Genomic DNA, 17,265 nt, shown 5'->3' on the forward strand with positions numbered 1-17,265 from the left:
CAAAGCGAGTTCCAGGAAAAGCGCAAAGCTACACAGAGAAACCCTGTCTCGAAAAGAAAAAAAAAAATATATATATATATACATCCTATGGGACTCAGAGGCCTACAAACACTCAAGCAAGTGCACTGCCACTGAGTGACTCCCCAACTCAAATGTACCATTCTTGATTCAAGTGTTCTACAATTTTAATATTTCAGAAGAAGTAAGCATTACTACATTTGACTATCTCCAAATACAGACTTATTAAGAAGCCAACTTTCTGCCAGGTACAGTGCCACACACTTTTAATTTCAGCCCTTGGGAGGCCGAGGCCTAGATCTCTAGGAGTTCTATTCTTAGGACTCACATGATAGAAGGAGAGAATCAATTCCAAAAAGTTGTCCTCTGGCCTACCCTAACTGGCACACATGTGAGCTCCCCAACCCCAACATACACACAAAAATAATCGAACTTAAGAAAAAAATCACGGGGGTTGGGGATTTAGCTCAGTTGTAGAGGCCCTGGGTTCGGTCCGCAGCTCAAAAAAAAAAAAAAAAAAAAGAAAAAGGAAAAAAAAAATCATGAATTATAATATTTTTCAAATTATTTTTTCTGTGATTTTAAAAATGATTTTCTTTATTAACCCATCCTTTTGCATTGTTTTTTAATTCTCTATGAATCTCTACATCTTATACAGAAAATATTACCTTTTTATTATTTTTAAGCGACTAAACAAGCTTATCAAAATTTTCAGGGTTTTGTTTCTGAAATCCAGTTTCCGAATTTTCTTTCCAATACATTTGTTCCAGCTGTAATCACTTGTTCCAGCTGTGATTGCTCCTGTTTTCTCTGACTCCCTGCTTCCACTTAGGGAACTGTTTGGGTATTGTGACTATTTGGGTGTGGAGAGAGGAAGCCCATCTGGCAAAGGGCTGCAGGCAGTCTGAGGGTCTAGGGAGATCTCAGCCAAAGCCAGAAGAAAGCTACCCCAGCCCTTCAGCCAGACGGCTGCGAAGAAATCAACTCTGCCTACTGGAGTGAGCCTGGAAGCTGATTCTCCCTGTTAAGGCTCCAGGTAAGAATCCAGACTGCATGACCTCTTTACTAGAGCCTATCACATCCCTGATCAGAGCACCCAGCCAACCCATGCCAAGATTCCTAATCCAAAGAACTGAGATAATGTGTGGTGGTAGCTGCTGCATTTGTAGTCATTTGTTACACAGTAAAAGAAAGCAAATATAGACTCCTAATGATGAACAATATGGATAAAATTAAGGCAGACAAAGGGAACGAAGAATATATTGGAAGGTGGGGTACAACTTATAAAGGGGTGCTTAGGGAAACCTCACTGAAAAAGTGAGAACACAAGTAAAAGAAAGGGAAGAGCTGTATAAATGTCTGGGAATACAAGTCTGAGAGCACAAATGTAGCAACGCTATGTGTGCATATGCCTAACCTGTATATAACAATGACACCTAACTGGCTAGAGTCAAGTCTACAAGTGATGAAAAAACAGGGAATATGATTACAGGAAGGATCACTGGACCTAAACAGTACAGTGTGTATGTGGGCCATAATAAAGCCCCTGGCTTTCCAGAATGAAAAGAAAACCTTACGAATGACCTGATATCATTATGTATTTTTTTTTTTTATACTGGGGAGTGTTGAGACAGGGTCTCACTCTGTAGCTCTGCCCTGACACTCACAGCAAACCCCTACTTTAGGCTTATCAGTGCTGGGTTTAAAAGCATGCACCACACCTGATCTTTTGGTGTGAGTTTGTAAAAAGAACACTTCAAAAACACAGGAACACAATAAAATCCACAAGAATTATTGTAATAAACTTTTAAATTCAATAAGTGATATATAACAGTGGCTTTCATCTGACTATAACATGGAAGCAATCAAGAAGAACACAAGATTTATCTTGGTGGGCTCATTTTAGTTTTAAGATTAGTGAGTAGATTATGACTATATCCTAAAGGAGACCCACAAGGATAACAGCAGGGGTGCAGATTAAGGGATCAAGGGAGAGCGGCAGACAACAGACACAAATGTGTTACCAGCATTTAAAAGATGGCATCTGAAAAGAACGAGCGTAGTCAGAGGAAAGGTCCAAAAAATGAACCTGGGTACTCTTGAGAGAGAAAGAGAGGCAAAGGGATTGGAAGGCCATTCTCTGCTGTACAGGAAACCAACCTGAGATCCATGGGACCCTGACCAAAAACAAATGCCCCCCAAAGTTGCAGAAATAAAATAATACAAAAAATCTAAAGGACAGTCAGAATTAGAGATAGGCAGAGGACAGCTATTTCTATGGCAGTGAAGATACTCAGCACAACACTAGTGTCAGATCCGTGTGCTATAAACTTATCCAGACCCACAGGATGGACACAAGAGTGAGTCCTAAGATAAAGCGCTGACTGTGGGTGCCAACAGTTGCTGGTGCAAGTTCATCAACTGAGATAGCTACATCACTCTGTAGGAAAAGGCGGACAGTAGGGGAAGATGTGCATGTTGAGAGGGGCAAACCTGAGATTTCTCTGTACCTTCCTCAGTTTTCTTGTGAGTCCAAAGTACTCTTTAAAAATTAAGGCTTTACAAAGAAAGAAGTAACTGATTATGTCGATTCATGCTTATAGGTTAAGTAAGAACTAACCACAGGAGTCAGTAACAGGAAGTCTCTGATGGCAATTAGAGAGGTGCTGGTAGATGGGCTCAACTGAAAATAAAGAAAAAACCATGCAGACACTAAGTGAAAACCACCCTTTCTCAGCTCCATGAGGAGGGCAGGAAACATGGCCGAGACTAAGCAGTGTCTCTGTTACTCCTGCTTGTTGAAATGAACTCCAAGCCATTCTTCTGACTACAATAAAATGAGCAAAGGTGCTCCTAGCTCAGCATCCCCACCGTTAGGATTAATACTAGCAGGTACCTCCATGCCTGGCTTAAGTGAGCTCATTTTGTTTCATTACAGGGTCTCATTATGTAGCCCTGACTGGCCTCAGGGAGAACTCACTGGGTAGACCCTCTACCTCATAGATATGCTTCATGAGTGCTGGGATATAATGGCATGCACCACCATGCCTAGCAAATGAGATGGAGAGGACTTGCTGCACTAAATATCAAGACTTGTTTTAAAAGCATAGCAATTAAGACAGTAATACAAGTACGAGGAATGGACACACTGTAGAGAAGAACCCAGAAACAGATACACAGAAATGTAGACATTTGATTTTATGACAAAAGTAGCTCCATAGAGCAAGGGAAAAAGAAGCTTTTCAATAAATTATATGGGACCATTGGATATACAGACAGATATATAGAAAAAAACTACCTTTGTTTAGCCATTCCCAAAAATCATGAAAATTACTAAATGTCAAATACAAATATAAAATGCCCAGCTTCCAGAGCTTAGCCAGAGGCACTCTGACCCAAAGGTCAGACAGACAAAACTCAATATAGCATAGGCTTCTGATACCATCACCTGTACTCATCAGGCCTTGGCACTCAGGTATATCAATTTCAACGGAAAGCATCTACCTACATCTATTTCTGAAGTTTCCCAGCAGCTGGCTGAGTGCTAAGAATCATACCTCATCCTTGCTAGTACTCAGCCAATTACTGATGTGTTAAAGAATATATATTAAGACATGAATTTGGGTGGGCAGGGAGGTGGAAAAGATCTGGGAGGAGTTGGGGGAGGAGAAAAAATATGATCAAAATATATTGTATGAAAATTTTTAAAATAATTTTTGAAGAGTATGTATACAGAATACAACATATATGAGTAATGCTGCCTCTCAGAGCACCCACAGACTTAAGTCAGGTGGTTAATACATTTAAGAAACAGCACATTGTCATATTCCTCAAGTACATGCCTCAATCCAGGATATTTTATTATCTGATCATTTCCCATGTGGTGACTTGTTAACTGTCAAGGTGGCAATCTTTAGAATGACCTGGGAGATGGGCCTCTGGGCATGCCTGTGGAGGATTAACTTAACTGCATTAACTAGGGTGAGACAACTGCCCGCTGTGGGTAGAAATATTCCCTGGCCAGGATCCTGGACTACATTAAATGGAAAACGGGAGCTGAGAAGCAGCATGCATTTGCCCCGCTCTGCTTCTTGACTAAGGTGCAATATGGCCTGCCTATGGAAGCTTCTGACACTGACCTCCCCACCATGATGGCCTGTAACTCGGAACTGTAGCCAAACTAACCTTTTCTCCCTTGAAGCTGCTTTATCAGAGTAGTTTATCATAGCAGCAGGAAAGAAACTGCTCCCATATTAACTACATATATGTGAATCTTTATCTCAAAGTGTGCCTCTAGAGAAGCATAGAAACCAAGACCCAAAAAGAAAATCACTCTTGTTCCCATAACGCTATCTGAAGGAACGCTTCAAAGAAAACCAGTGTTAGCAATCCATGTGCTTTTTATCTTGGAGATCACAAATATTTTCATACCACATGACAGTTGCTATATATCTGAAAATATTTTCACACATTTTACTTAGAAATTGTTAGTGATGAGAACCACTGCTAACCTGCACATGACTGTAATCTTCCTGTCTACAATGTGATACAGTTTTCTTATTATGTTCTTGCAACTCTTGAGCAACTACCTCTGTGCCAAGCAGTTACTGGACCACAAAACAGTAAAGCTGGATGGTTTGCAACTAGAGATTCAATAAATTATATGGGACCCTTGGATATACAGACAGATATATAGAAAAGTCATGAGTAAATTCAGTGATCTTAGAAAGTCCAAGCTTCTGCCTTGAAAAGATACAGAAATTTGAATTCCGTGTTACACAATTAAATGCAATATTTTAAATGTTATTGAATGCATTTATTTAAAAGCATGTGTACTATCACAAATATACTTTTAATATTTTAAAGGCTTATTTCCTTTGTAATGTTACACATCCTATGTTATAGTTTTAGAAATTATCATACTGTGAAGGTTAAAAGGTCATTTCACTAAAGTCCCAAAGGAATTCAAAGCAAAAAAATAAAATTTTAAGAAACTCTAGGGGCTGGTAAGATGGTTCAGCAGTTAGGAGCACTGGCTGCTCTTCCAGAGGGCCCAGGTTCAATTCCCAGCACCCATATGACAGTTCACAACTGTCTATTAACTCCTGTTCCAGGGGATTCAACACTCTCACACAGACATACATGCAGGGAAAACACCAATGTACATAAAATACAAATAAATAAATTAAAAAAAAAGAAACTCTAATCTAACTCCTGAGTATATACCCAAAGGAATCCAAGTCAGTATACAAGAAAGAGGCACCTGCACACCGTGTTTACTGTAGCACTGTTCACAATGACCAAGGTCTGGAAGTAGCTTAGATGTCCATTAATAGATGAGTGGATAAAGAAAATGTCATACATATGTATAATGGAGGGTTTTGTTTTGTTGTTTATAAGTTTTTATTTGGGGAGCCATTGCTTGAGACAGGGTTTCACTATATAGCCACAGCTTGCCTTGAACTCATGATCCTCCTGCCTTCACCTCAGTCTCCTCAAGTACTAGGATTATAAAAATGTGCCAACATAACCTGCCATGAAGGAGTTGATTTTAAGATTTTCTTTAAATGTGTATGTGTGTGCCTGCATAAGTTTATGTGTACCACCTGTACGCAGGAGCCCACAGAGTCCAGAAGTAGTCAACAGATGCCCTGGTACTGGAGTTACAGACAGTTGTAAGCCACCATGTGGGTGCTGGAAACCAAACCCAGGTCCTCTGCAACAGCAATATGTGCTTTTAACCTCTGAGCAGATACCCCAACCCCTATAATGGAGCTTTAGTCCACCATTAAAAAATAAATAAAACTATGGTATTTGCAGGGAAATGGAGGCAAGTGGAACTCCTCTCATGCTAAAGGCAAGCTGTTATCTGGCACGGTGTGAATGTCTCTATTATACGGTCAGTTGCTAAAGGAAAAGAAATGCCAAGAAGTCCCTAAGGCTTAGAACTTACAGTGACCATGAAATACACTTGAAAATCAGCCCAGGGTACATTTCTGTCTATGGAGTGCTTACAGTCTTTTTCTCTCCATAAATGTACAATTTTCCTCACCTTATTAAATGTCAGAGTTTGTTTTTATTTTTGATTTTTCAAGACAGGGTTTCTCTGTGTAGTCCTAGCTGTCCTAGAACTCACTCTGTAGGCCAGGCTGGCCTCAACTCAAAGAGATCCACATGCCTCTGCTAGGATTAAAAGCATGTGCCACCATCACCCAGCTTGAGTACGGATGTTTAAAACTAAAAAACAGGAAAATAATTACCTGATTCTAAACTCTAGCATTCTACTGGGGGTAGCAGCACTTTTAAACCTGAGTTTAGACAGCAAGCAACTAGAGGGCAGACCCTGAAAGGCTTAAACCGAACTTCAGAGTTTGGAAAAACTCAAAACACCTGGGAAGAAGCCACAGCATCTGGCTGCTACTCTTTCTAAGGCAGGAAGATACAATCCCTCTGGTAGACCTAGACATCCCAATGTGCTTCTAGGGGTAAAAGTTTACTTGAGACCACTCAGTGAATCAAGAGCCTCTGAATTTCCAAATTCTGACAGAACCTAAGTCATAATTGATAACTGTACAAATTTTTCTGAACAAAGTCCAAAAGCCAAACTTGGAAATGTAAAAGTCTGATGATATCGGTTTGGGCAAGGAAGAAAGGACAAGCTGATGAGAACGTTCATTAGGAACAGCAGCTTTGGAGAACTAACTGGCCCTGTCTAGGAAAGTTAAGACTCAAGTAACCTAGGAGGCAGCCAATACTACTCCTATGGACATGCAAGAAAAACCCATACACATGCCTAATACACATGTGCAAGACCCTCACGCAGCGTTACTAACTACACATCAGAAATGGCACAGCAGAGCAGGTTAGTGGAAAAGAGCAGAGGAATCAGTAAGTAGTATTCAACAACATCCAGATAAATTAAGGACTTACTTGTGAGACTACATTTTTAAGTTTTAGAATAAAATAATGGATTATTCAAACCACAGTCTGCAAGCCACTCTAATAAATCCCCTCTATATTAATTTTCAATCAGTTCTGTTCCTCCAGAGACGCCCGACTAATATACACAGCAACATACTGTCAAGAAAGGAAGGGAGGAAATCAGAATAGGGCAGGAAGGGAGTGGGAATAAGAAGGCAGAGACAAGTCATTGCGAATGCAGTAGCACAAGCCTGCTTTCTCCTTGTCCTTCTGTAGACAGAGTCTTTCCTGCAGCTCTGACTGGTCTCCACCTGCCTCTGCTTCCCAAACACTAGAATAAGGCATGTGCCACCACCTTGCACACTCCTGATCCTCCTGTTCTACCTCTCAGGTGCTGGGATTATAGGAGTGTGCCATCCTGTCCAACTCAATTCTACTTTTAAACTAGAATTCCATGGTATTTTTAAATAGAAAAACTAATTTTAGTGTGGCCCATGCTCCAGCAGATGGCTATACATCCAAGAGTTTATGAGTAGCATAAACTGGATTCACAGGGTTTGTGGTGGTAGTGTTTTTTCAAAACAGGGTTTCACTATGTAGCCCTAGCTGTCCTGGAACTCACTATGCAGACAAAGCTAGCCTCAAACTCAGATATCTACCTACTTATGCCTCCCAAGTGCTGGGATTAAAGTCAAACACCACTATGTCCGACTTTGGGCTCATTGGGTTTAAAAAAGTAAGGACACCAAGTTGAGTGAGTATGGAATGGGAGGTGACTCTGGGAGTTGAAGTCATCAAAATATCATACATGAAATTCTCAAAAATTAATTTACAAAAATGTAAACTTATGGTGAGCAAGATTCCTAGTGGGTAAGGCCTGATGACTTGAGTTTGATCCCCAGAACCCACATGTACGAGAGAACTGATTCTTGTAAGTGGACTTCCACATATCATCCACTCTCATTCATTCTCTCTTTGGCCCGCATACACATACATATACACACACACACACACACACACACACACACACACTAATAATAATAATAATAATAATAATAATAATAATAATAATAAATGTAAAAAGAAACTTTACTATAATTTCACTAAGGTAAAATAGAAATAATAATAGTCATTATTTCCCAAGTGTATAATATCTGTAGAGATCATACCAAATCTTTTTAAAACATTTTTCCCATTTTACAGAGCTGAGACTTGAGCTCAGGACTTCACCAATGGTAACCACTGCTGGCCATCACTGAGCTATATCCCCAGCCTCACAAACATTTTTACTATACCTCAAGGAAGCTATGCAGGAGAATTGTCTAAATTTATGGAAGACAGACTGGAAATGAATGTAAGGGTTTCTTCAGTTGTTTTGTTTGAATCTTCATTTTCTGACTTGCTCCCTTACCTTTCCAGCAGTAGCAAAATATTCACCATCAGGAGACCATTCCATCAGATGTACAGACACTGAGGTTCTGAGAACAAACCAAAGCAGCATGTTCAGAACACAATACATTCTATGGATACATGGTCAAATATCAATGTCACAATCATCCTAACAGGAGTGTTTCTGCCCCCATAACAATACAAAGTATTTCACCTTCCTAAAAAAAAAACTAATCCAAAGTACACTTTCAACAACAAAGAATCTAAGTATTACATGATATTGCTATATCCATGTCAATGAAAATCCTCATTATAACATGTTAAAATAGCTTATCACTTTCCTAGGTAAGTAGATCTCTCTACATAACCCGTGTTAACACTAACAGAACAGTCACCACTCCACTTCAGAAGGTGGCTAGAAACTTCCATATCTTCCCATCACAACCAATTTCAACTCTTCAATGAGCAATTTCTATGAGTCAACTCTGTATGAAAATATTTTACTTTGGGGGGAACAATTAACTAAAGCACGAATTAAAGAATGATATTATAATGTGTTTTGGTTAGAAAAAAGTCTACACTTTAGATTTCTAAAATACAACACCATGAAAAACTAAAGCGCTCTGTAGAAGGAACATCATTTAGGACATTTTAGTGAATGAATACTACAACAGGCTTAGACACTAACATGAAAAACTAAAGCGCTCTGTAGAAGGAACATCATTTAGGACATTTTAGTGAATGAATGTTACAACAGGCTCAGACACTAACTTGCACTGCCAGACGCACTTCCAATCATTTAAAACAGGAGGGATTTTGTTATCAATTTCTTCCTCCTCTTCTAGAATATCACTTCCTGGAGGAGCCCACAACTGAATAGAATCAGTAGCTGTCAACAGTCTGTTATCTGAAAATTTAAAAATGTTCTGATGAGTAACTAAGGAATATCTACGGAAAGAAATGCACACACAGTTCTGTTAGGTCTGTAAATTATTAAGTGAAAATATATAACACCATCTATGAAAAACACATGGGGTCAGTTCAAAAGAAGTCCTCTATGAGGAAAAGGGGAAAAAAGAACCTAAACAAGAATCATTATTAGGGGAGACTTGAGAAAAAAAAAACAAAGACTTACTGTACAGGGCTTCACCTAGCAACAAGTGTCAAACAGCTGAAGTGGAATAATAGCACATGGCAGACACCCTCTACAGTGGAGTATTCTCAAGATATAAGAGACAACTAGAGAGAAATGTTTCTACATGGAGTATAAAACAACCCTCATTAACTGTGAATATAAAAGGAGATAACAGCTATTTATCATTACAGGTTTCTAATCTTTGCAAACTAAAGACAGTAATTTCCTAAAATACACAATAACAAAATAAGGTAGAGAATGCTCCCATCCCTCTCTTATTTATAATTTTTGTACATAAAATAAGAATAAAGTATATCACATGTTAACTAAAAAAAAAAAAATCACTAGTTCTTAAAATGAAACAGTAAAAGGCAAAAGCTACAAAGAGGGAGAAAATGAAGGTCAGTGTATACCGAGAAGAAAAAGCTATATTCACTCAGCAACAAAATGTAACGCTGCTAACTTTTTATCATCAAACATTATCACATTTTAATTATACATTCAAATCAAACGCTTCGTTTTAATAATTTCTAAGTATAGCTATTAAATACCTTGAGGGTCCCATGCTAAGTTGTATGTCACAGAACTCAAAAAAAACTGCCCAGTTTTAAGCCACTGACACTTGAGTTGCTGAAACATGTAGAGAGAAAGAAAAAAAAATTAGATGTTTTTAAAATACTCCCAAACTCCACCATTGTATTATTTTCTTCAACTTAAAAGCGACTTTTAAAGATGCAAATATTTCATGATTATTTTAAAAATAACTTCCAGTGGTCCCACTTACAGGTCATGCTGCCATACTGCTTGCCACGCCCAACCAAACATGTTCTCTCAGGCTTCCTTCTGTCTACTAACACATTTTCAGAACTTGGGACATCCTCCCCTTCACTTCTCCATCTGAAACCCCCTGTGCTTCCTGATGATGTGCCTACACCATCGCCTCTGTGAACTCTGACTTCCCACCAGCATCCAGGACACATTCCCATTCTGTCATCACAACACTGACTACACGGAATGTTTACGTGTCTGGCTTTCCTATTAGACAGCAACACTTTAAGGGAAGAAATGAGGTCATAATCTTTGGGGACTTGTCACTGTTGTTCTATGTTTTGTGTCTGCCTAGTTTTTGTTCTTTTCTTTTTTAACAGGGTCTGGTCTCAAGTAGTCCTGCCTGGCCTGGAACTTGCTATGTAGCAAAGGATGACCTGATTCTCCTGCCTCCACTTCCCAAGTACTGAGATTAGGGCCAACCACCACCATGACCAGTATATATGGTATTGGAAATGAGGCTGGGAAGGGTCTGGGTGAGAGTCTTTAGCTTTGCTTTTTGTCTTTTTGCTTTGTCTTTGGGGTTTCTTTGAGATGGGGTCTAGCCATAAAACCTAGCCCTGTCTGTGGTGATCCTCCTGCTTCTGCCTCCAAGCCAGAGTTACTGCTCTAGTTTTTGACCTTAAGCACCTGCAGCACCATTATAAAGATGCTAAAACTCTTATTAGGGCTAGAGATGACTCAGCAGTTAAGAGTACTTGCTGCTCTTCCAGAGGACCCAAGTCCTATTCCTGACATCTACTTCAGAAGCCTCACAACCACCTGTAACTTTAGCTACAAAGAATCTGACACTCTCTTCTGGCCTCCATGAGCCCCTGTACACATGTAGCACATGTACACACACACACACACACACACACACACACACACACACACGCACACGCACATTCTCTCTCTATAGATATATATATATATAGATATAGATCTCTATATCTATATATATATATATCTCAATATCACACACACACACATATACACAGAAAATAAAAACAAATTTTTTGGAAATTTTTATTAATACACAGAAATGGACTCACTATCTAAAATAAAACTAGACAGAACTCCCAAGAAGACAACATTTCATTCTACAAGGTGATTAAAAGTTTAAAAGCTAGCCGGGCGGTGGTGGCACACGCCTTTAATCCCAGCACTGGGAGGCAGAGCCAGGCGGATCTCTGTGAGTTCGAGGCCAGCCTGGGCTACCAAGTGAGTTCCAGGAAAGGCGCAAAGCTACATAGAGAAACCCTGTCTCGAAAAACCAAAAAAAAAAAAAAAAAAAAAAAAAAAGTTTAAAAGCTAAAAGCTTTTGGCATGGAATATGGTACTCTAAATAAATAAAACTATGTATTTCTTTATTGTATGTAAGTAGAAAATGCCAGTACAAAACACAGTACAACATAGTCATGTTATGCACGGGGCATGCAGAAGTCAGAGGAGGGGTCAGAAACCCTGGAACTGAAGTTACAGAAAGTTATGAGCCACAATGTAGGTGCTGAGAATAGATCCCAGGTCCTCCGCACGGTAGTAAGTACTCTTAACTGGTTAGCCATCTCTCTAAGCCTCTGAATCTGAGTTTTCTTTAATGTGTTCTAGTTGAATCTTTATTTTGGAGATGAGAAGGATCAAATCCAGGGCCTTGTGCACACTAAGCAAGAGATCACCCTAGAGATCAGATCTAGGTGACTCTTAACCATTGTGTAATTTAACATCTATTTTTATAATAAAAAATGATAATTTAATTTAGAAATATAAAAAAATCATGTATATAGATTTCATTCAAAACTGATTTCTAAAATGGCATTTGAGGTGGGCACAGTGGCTTAGGTCTGTAGTTCCAGCTAGAGGCTGAGTCTGAGACTAAAGGAAGAGGATGGCTGAGCACAGGCATCTGAAGCCAGCCTAGGCAACTTAGCAAGACCTCACCTCAGAATACAGGTAATTAACTAAAACAAACCCCTTAAATGTCTTACAGCACTAGTGATGTAGCTCAGTTGGTAGAGTGCTTGCCTAGCACACACAAAGCCCTAGGTGATCCCCAATATAGCACAGACTAGGAGTGCTGGTGCATGCCTATTATACAAGCATTCAGGTGTAAAGGGAGGATCATAAATTCAAGATCATTGTCCGATAAATAATGAGCTCAAGGTCAACCTATAATACATGATATTCTGTCTCAAAAAGTACTTACATACTTTTGACATTGATATTCAGTACTCACAATTTTGATTATTTTAAGTGATAGTAAATTTCTAAAGCATATAGAAATTTAACTTGGAATTTTTTTAATCTTTGTGTGTGTGATACACATGTGATGTATGTATGTACATATATGGCATATTCCTGTGAGTGTAGATTCACACAAGCCAAAGCACACATGTGGACATCCGAGGACAACCCTGAGTATCCAGTTCTCTCTTCTACCTGGTCCTGACAGGGTTTCTTTGCTATTTGCCACTAGGTACACCAGCCAAGCCAGTTCCAGTTCTCCTGTCTCCACCTCACATCTCACAGCTGCTCCCAGCTTTGCATGGGTTTAGGGTATTCAAACTCAGGTCCTCACACCTGCACATCTGAGCCGCCTTCTCCAGCCCACGTATAAAACTGTGAGTGGTTGATGATTCTAACCCTATAGTATTTTCTTAACATTAAACAACATAAAATACAACATTTAGTATATATGTGAATGGTTCTCAATGTGATGTGCTCAACCACTTAGCTGGTTAGTAAACTTACCTAAGTATGTAACTCCACTAAACAAATGTTTAGGGGGTCTGAATACACTAGATACTATTCTAAGTAATTGGGATACAACAATCAAAAGAATCAAGCTGCATACTTGTCAAGGGAGCTTATGTTCTAAACTGTAAATAATAAGCAAGTGCCATGGGGAAAAGTTTAAAATAGATAAGCAGATCAGGGTACAGTGGCTCACACCTGTAATCTCATCACTAAGTACCTGAGAAGGAATAATATAGGGAGAATTTGCCATCTGCAGTACAGACACACCTGGCTGAGAAGGTATGATTACACAGAGCCCTAGAGCCTGTGGAAGCAGCCCCAGAGCTGCACAGAGAAGGCATCCACAGAACAGCCAGTGCCCGGGCCCTACAGGGAGGGTGACTGGAACACAGCACAAGCACAGTGTGGCTGGAACAGGGGATGGATTCTGAAGGAGAACAGTGTGGTGCTGGGAGGAAGAAGGGAGGTTATAGTCTGTTTACAATCTGCAAGAAATAAGGCACCCTACAGAATTTTAAAGAGAAGTAGCACATCCTCTCTACTGAGAAGAAAGAAGAAAGGGACATTAGAATAGGAAACTAGCACCAGAGACTAGCAACCCAAGCAAAAGGAAGACCAGTTCAGAACAGGGTAGATCTCAGCACAACAAATGGCAATTAGCAATAGTCTAGAAACTTGTGTTTCTAAAAGGCCTTTACTAAACTTTGCAGCTATTCCTACCCACTGTTTGTACTACTTCCTAAGGAGCTCTCTACTGCTACTGTAAGCAGATTCTAAGGAACCAAGAAACAAAAGTTAACCAAATTCTTCAAATATTCTATCAATTAATACTTACACTGTTCCTCTTATGAGAATTTATGCCCAGAGGCTCAAAAATACAAACAGCATTGCCATATGAAGCTGCAACCTAAAAGAGAATAAACATGTTAGTACTTATGAAAGGGTGAAATACAGATAACCTCTGCACAGAAATGTATAAACTAATTTCATACAATCCAATTCCACTATAACTCCATGGTTCACCTCTAGAAATAAGCCTGGCAATATAGATTTAACAATCTCTGTGATTAAAAAAAAAAAAACTCAGTAGCTTTGTTTTAGAATTATGAAGTTGTCCTAGTCAAAAACCAACTTTTTTTTTTTTGAGGCAGGGTTTCAGGTAGCCCAGGCTACCCTCAAACTTGCTATGTAGCTAAGGCTGGCCAGGAACTCCTGATCTTCCTGCCTCTAATCCTGTTGGGATTACAAGTATGCCCCACAAAGTTTATCTTAGAAATTAGCATTTCTTTTTTTTTTTTTTTTTTTTTTTTTTGGTTTTTCAAGACAGGGTTTCTCTGTGTAGCTTTGCGCCTTTCCTGGGACTCACTTGGTAGCCCAGGCTGGCCTCGAACTCACAGAGATCCGCCTGCCTCTGCCTCCCGAGTGCTGGGATTAAAGGCGTGTGCCACCACCGCCCGGCAGAAATTAGCATTTCTATAGGAATTTTGTTTAGGACCAGAAAGATAATTGAGTAAAAGAACTTGCCACCAAGCCGGAAAACCTGAGTCCAACCTCCACAACACACACAGCAAAAGAGAAATGACTCCTGCAAACTGTCCTCCCTCCCTCCCTCCCTCCCTCCCTCCCTCCCTCCCTCTCTCTCTCGCGCGCGCGCGCGCGCACACACACACAAATGAGCACACTAAATTAAAAAATGTAATTTTAAAATTTTTAATGTTTTTAATATAGAAATTACTTCAGTAACAAAAATAACTTCAGCGGTATATTTCTTTATGCGCAATGTTCATAATCCAGAAAAATAATACAAAAATCATGAGAAGTTTTTAAAAACCATCAAATGTAACAGGTTTTAAGAATATATCACAAAAATTGCTTTAATTATATCACCAAACAGAAAGCACCAACTGAAAAATCACCTTGAAAAAGGATCAGAAATAATGAAGGGAAATCACTGAACTAGTGTCTGCACTACGGTGTGGGGACCAGGGCTGTTCTGCTGTAGGTCACCCCTGGTAAGAAGGGCCCTGAGTCCCTCAGTTCCTAGAGGACAGCAGTGCCCATCTTCTTTTTCTTTTCTTTTTTGGTTTTTCGAGACCGGGTTTCTCTGTGTATTCCTGGCTGTCCTGAACTCATTTTGTAGCCCAGGCTGGCCTCGAACACAAGAGATCCACCTGCCTCCACCTCCCCAGTGCTGGGATTAAAGGTGTGCCCCACCACTACCTGGCCAGAGCCCATTTTCTAACAATTGTCAGAAATAGTTCCCAACTCATCATCCTCTTGGCAAGGAGAGAATCAGCATCAGAAAACAAACCAAAGCCATCCCTCCTCACACTGTCTACCCTGGCCAGCCATAGGACTAAGCTAGAAACACTCTCTGAAGACCTGCCAAAAAGCCTGTGATTTCAAGGGCATGTCCATGGCAGAAAAAAAAAAAAAAAAAAAAAGATGATAGATAGTCAGACAGAACGTCCATCTGTCCATCCGTCCGTCCATCCATCCATCTGTCCAGGTTCCCCCCCACCCCCTTTTAAAGCTGCTACCTAAATATTTAACATGCCTTCCAAGAAACAGTTTTCAATCCACAATAGGTCAGGGAAGCTACTTCAAATACTTTGTTAACACGAAGTCACAAATGTGACAGTTACTACCACAGGGTTGAAGAACATGACAATAAAGAAGTGACAATTTACCATCTTCGCCCAGGTAAGGAGCACAGAAATAGCCTGTCTGCTTCCCATGGCTATGAATACAATCATCTGCATATTTTAATGACCTTTTTGTTTCTGAGATAAAGTCTTATGGTGTTACCCAAGCTGGTCTTAAATTACTAGGTTCAAGCAATCCTCTCATGTCAGCCAACTTTATTGTATATATTTTTAAAGTCCTTACTCCCACAAAATGAATTAATTGTGATTATCATGAACACTTAAGTAATTTATTAAAATTGATCTCTGGCAATTATCATTCAACCCTAGGCAAGCTTAGTTACCTTGATTGGCCTAAAGAGAAGAGTGACCAAAAAAAAGTAATGACAGAAAGATGGCCCTCAGTGTCCTCTAAAAATAAACGGAAGCAACACTTACTGGGGAAATATTGAAAGTCAGAAAAACAAGAAGCAAATACCAGAGACCACCAGAAAATACAGTGTTTCAAGAGTATTACTACCAAGTAATGGTGCATTTACATAACTATTAAACCTGATACAAACAGCTGACTGAGGCAGGAGAAACTGATTACTATCTATTACCATGGAGACCAGATTTAACATATCCTCTACAGAATGTTATCTAGTAAAGAACTTCCATGAACTGGAGAGATGACTCAGAGGTTAAGAGCACTGGGTGCTCTTCCTAAGGTTCTGAGTTCAATTCCCAGCAACCACATGGTGGCTCACAACCATCTACAATGAGATCTAGTGCCCTCTTCTGGCCTGCAGGCATAAATGCAGACAGAACACCATATACATAATAAATAAATACATCTTTAAAAAAAAAAAAGAACTTCCAGAAAACTAACAATGTTTAAATTGCTATGATTGCCTATCATAGTTTCAAAACTTCTTTTTTATAATCTTTAGTGACATACAACTGTCATATAATATTGCTCTTACTGAATTCATAGAATATATATATCAATATACTACATTTACATTAGTATTAAGTTTGAAAAATGAGAGAGGAAAAAGAAAATCTGAGAAAGAAGTCCACAAGCTACAGTTTAACTATTTCAAAATAAAACCTCTGTTCCAAAGTTTAAATTCTTAAATGTTCACTCAACAAACTTTCACTAAATTAATAAACTCAAACCATCTGTGTGTCATATTATATTAAACACAACTCACTAAACTTCTTGATAAACATTTACTGTTACTACAGACGCAAGGCACAGCCTGCTGCTCCAGCTCTTGGCAGATGCTGAAACAGACAGGCTCACTGTGTCCAGGAGTGAAGACTGGCCTGCATACCACAGTAAGTTTCACCTCAAAACCAAACAACAATGCTGTTATTGGAATTTGGAAGAAATTGATTCCTCTCTCTTACTGGCTTAAAAGTTATGAATCTTCAGTGACAGAACACCAATATACCTAAGACTGTGAGGCCTACAGTCTTTTCACATAGTGTAAATGCTGGTAGAAAAATGACTGCATCATCAGCTTCCTAGAACTTCACAATTCATATCCACATATTCTGGGAGAATTAAGTACGTTTAAATGACATTTAATAAAGTCATTAAACCTC

General features: G+C 39.3%; 1 protein-coding gene and 1 long non-coding RNA gene across 3 annotated transcripts in view; one reads left to right on the forward strand and one right to left on the reverse strand.

The window, feature by feature from the left end:
- The window catches only part of Dmxl2 (Dmx like 2), a 129,787-nt gene that overhangs the window by 96,126 nt on the left and 16,396 nt on the right, over positions 1-17,265 (reverse strand). For both annotated transcript variants that reach the window (XM_059267903.1, XM_059267902.1), the window contains exons 3-6: positions 13,863-13,934; positions 10,015-10,093; positions 9,100-9,235; positions 8,351-8,417 (exon numbers count right to left, since the gene is read on the reverse strand). In XM_059267903.1, the coding sequence (XP_059123886.1) occupies positions 8,351-8,417; positions 9,100-9,235; positions 10,015-10,093; positions 13,863-13,934 (354 nt within the window). The remainder of the gene's footprint in view (positions 1-8,350; positions 8,418-9,099; positions 9,236-10,014; positions 10,094-13,862; positions 13,935-17,265) is intronic.
- Positions 10,705-17,265, forward strand: LOC131915012 (uncharacterized). The gene is made up of 3 exons (XR_009380243.1): positions 10,705-10,767; positions 12,747-12,891; positions 16,903-17,265. It is a non-coding gene; the product is annotated as an uncharacterized LOC131915012 (long non-coding RNA).

Source organism: Peromyscus eremicus, chromosome 7, assembly GCF_949786415.1.
Source record: "Peromyscus eremicus chromosome 7, PerEre_H2_v1, whole genome shotgun sequence".
In the NCBI taxonomy this organism is placed as follows: domain Eukaryota; kingdom Metazoa; phylum Chordata; class Mammalia; order Rodentia; family Cricetidae; genus Peromyscus; species Peromyscus eremicus.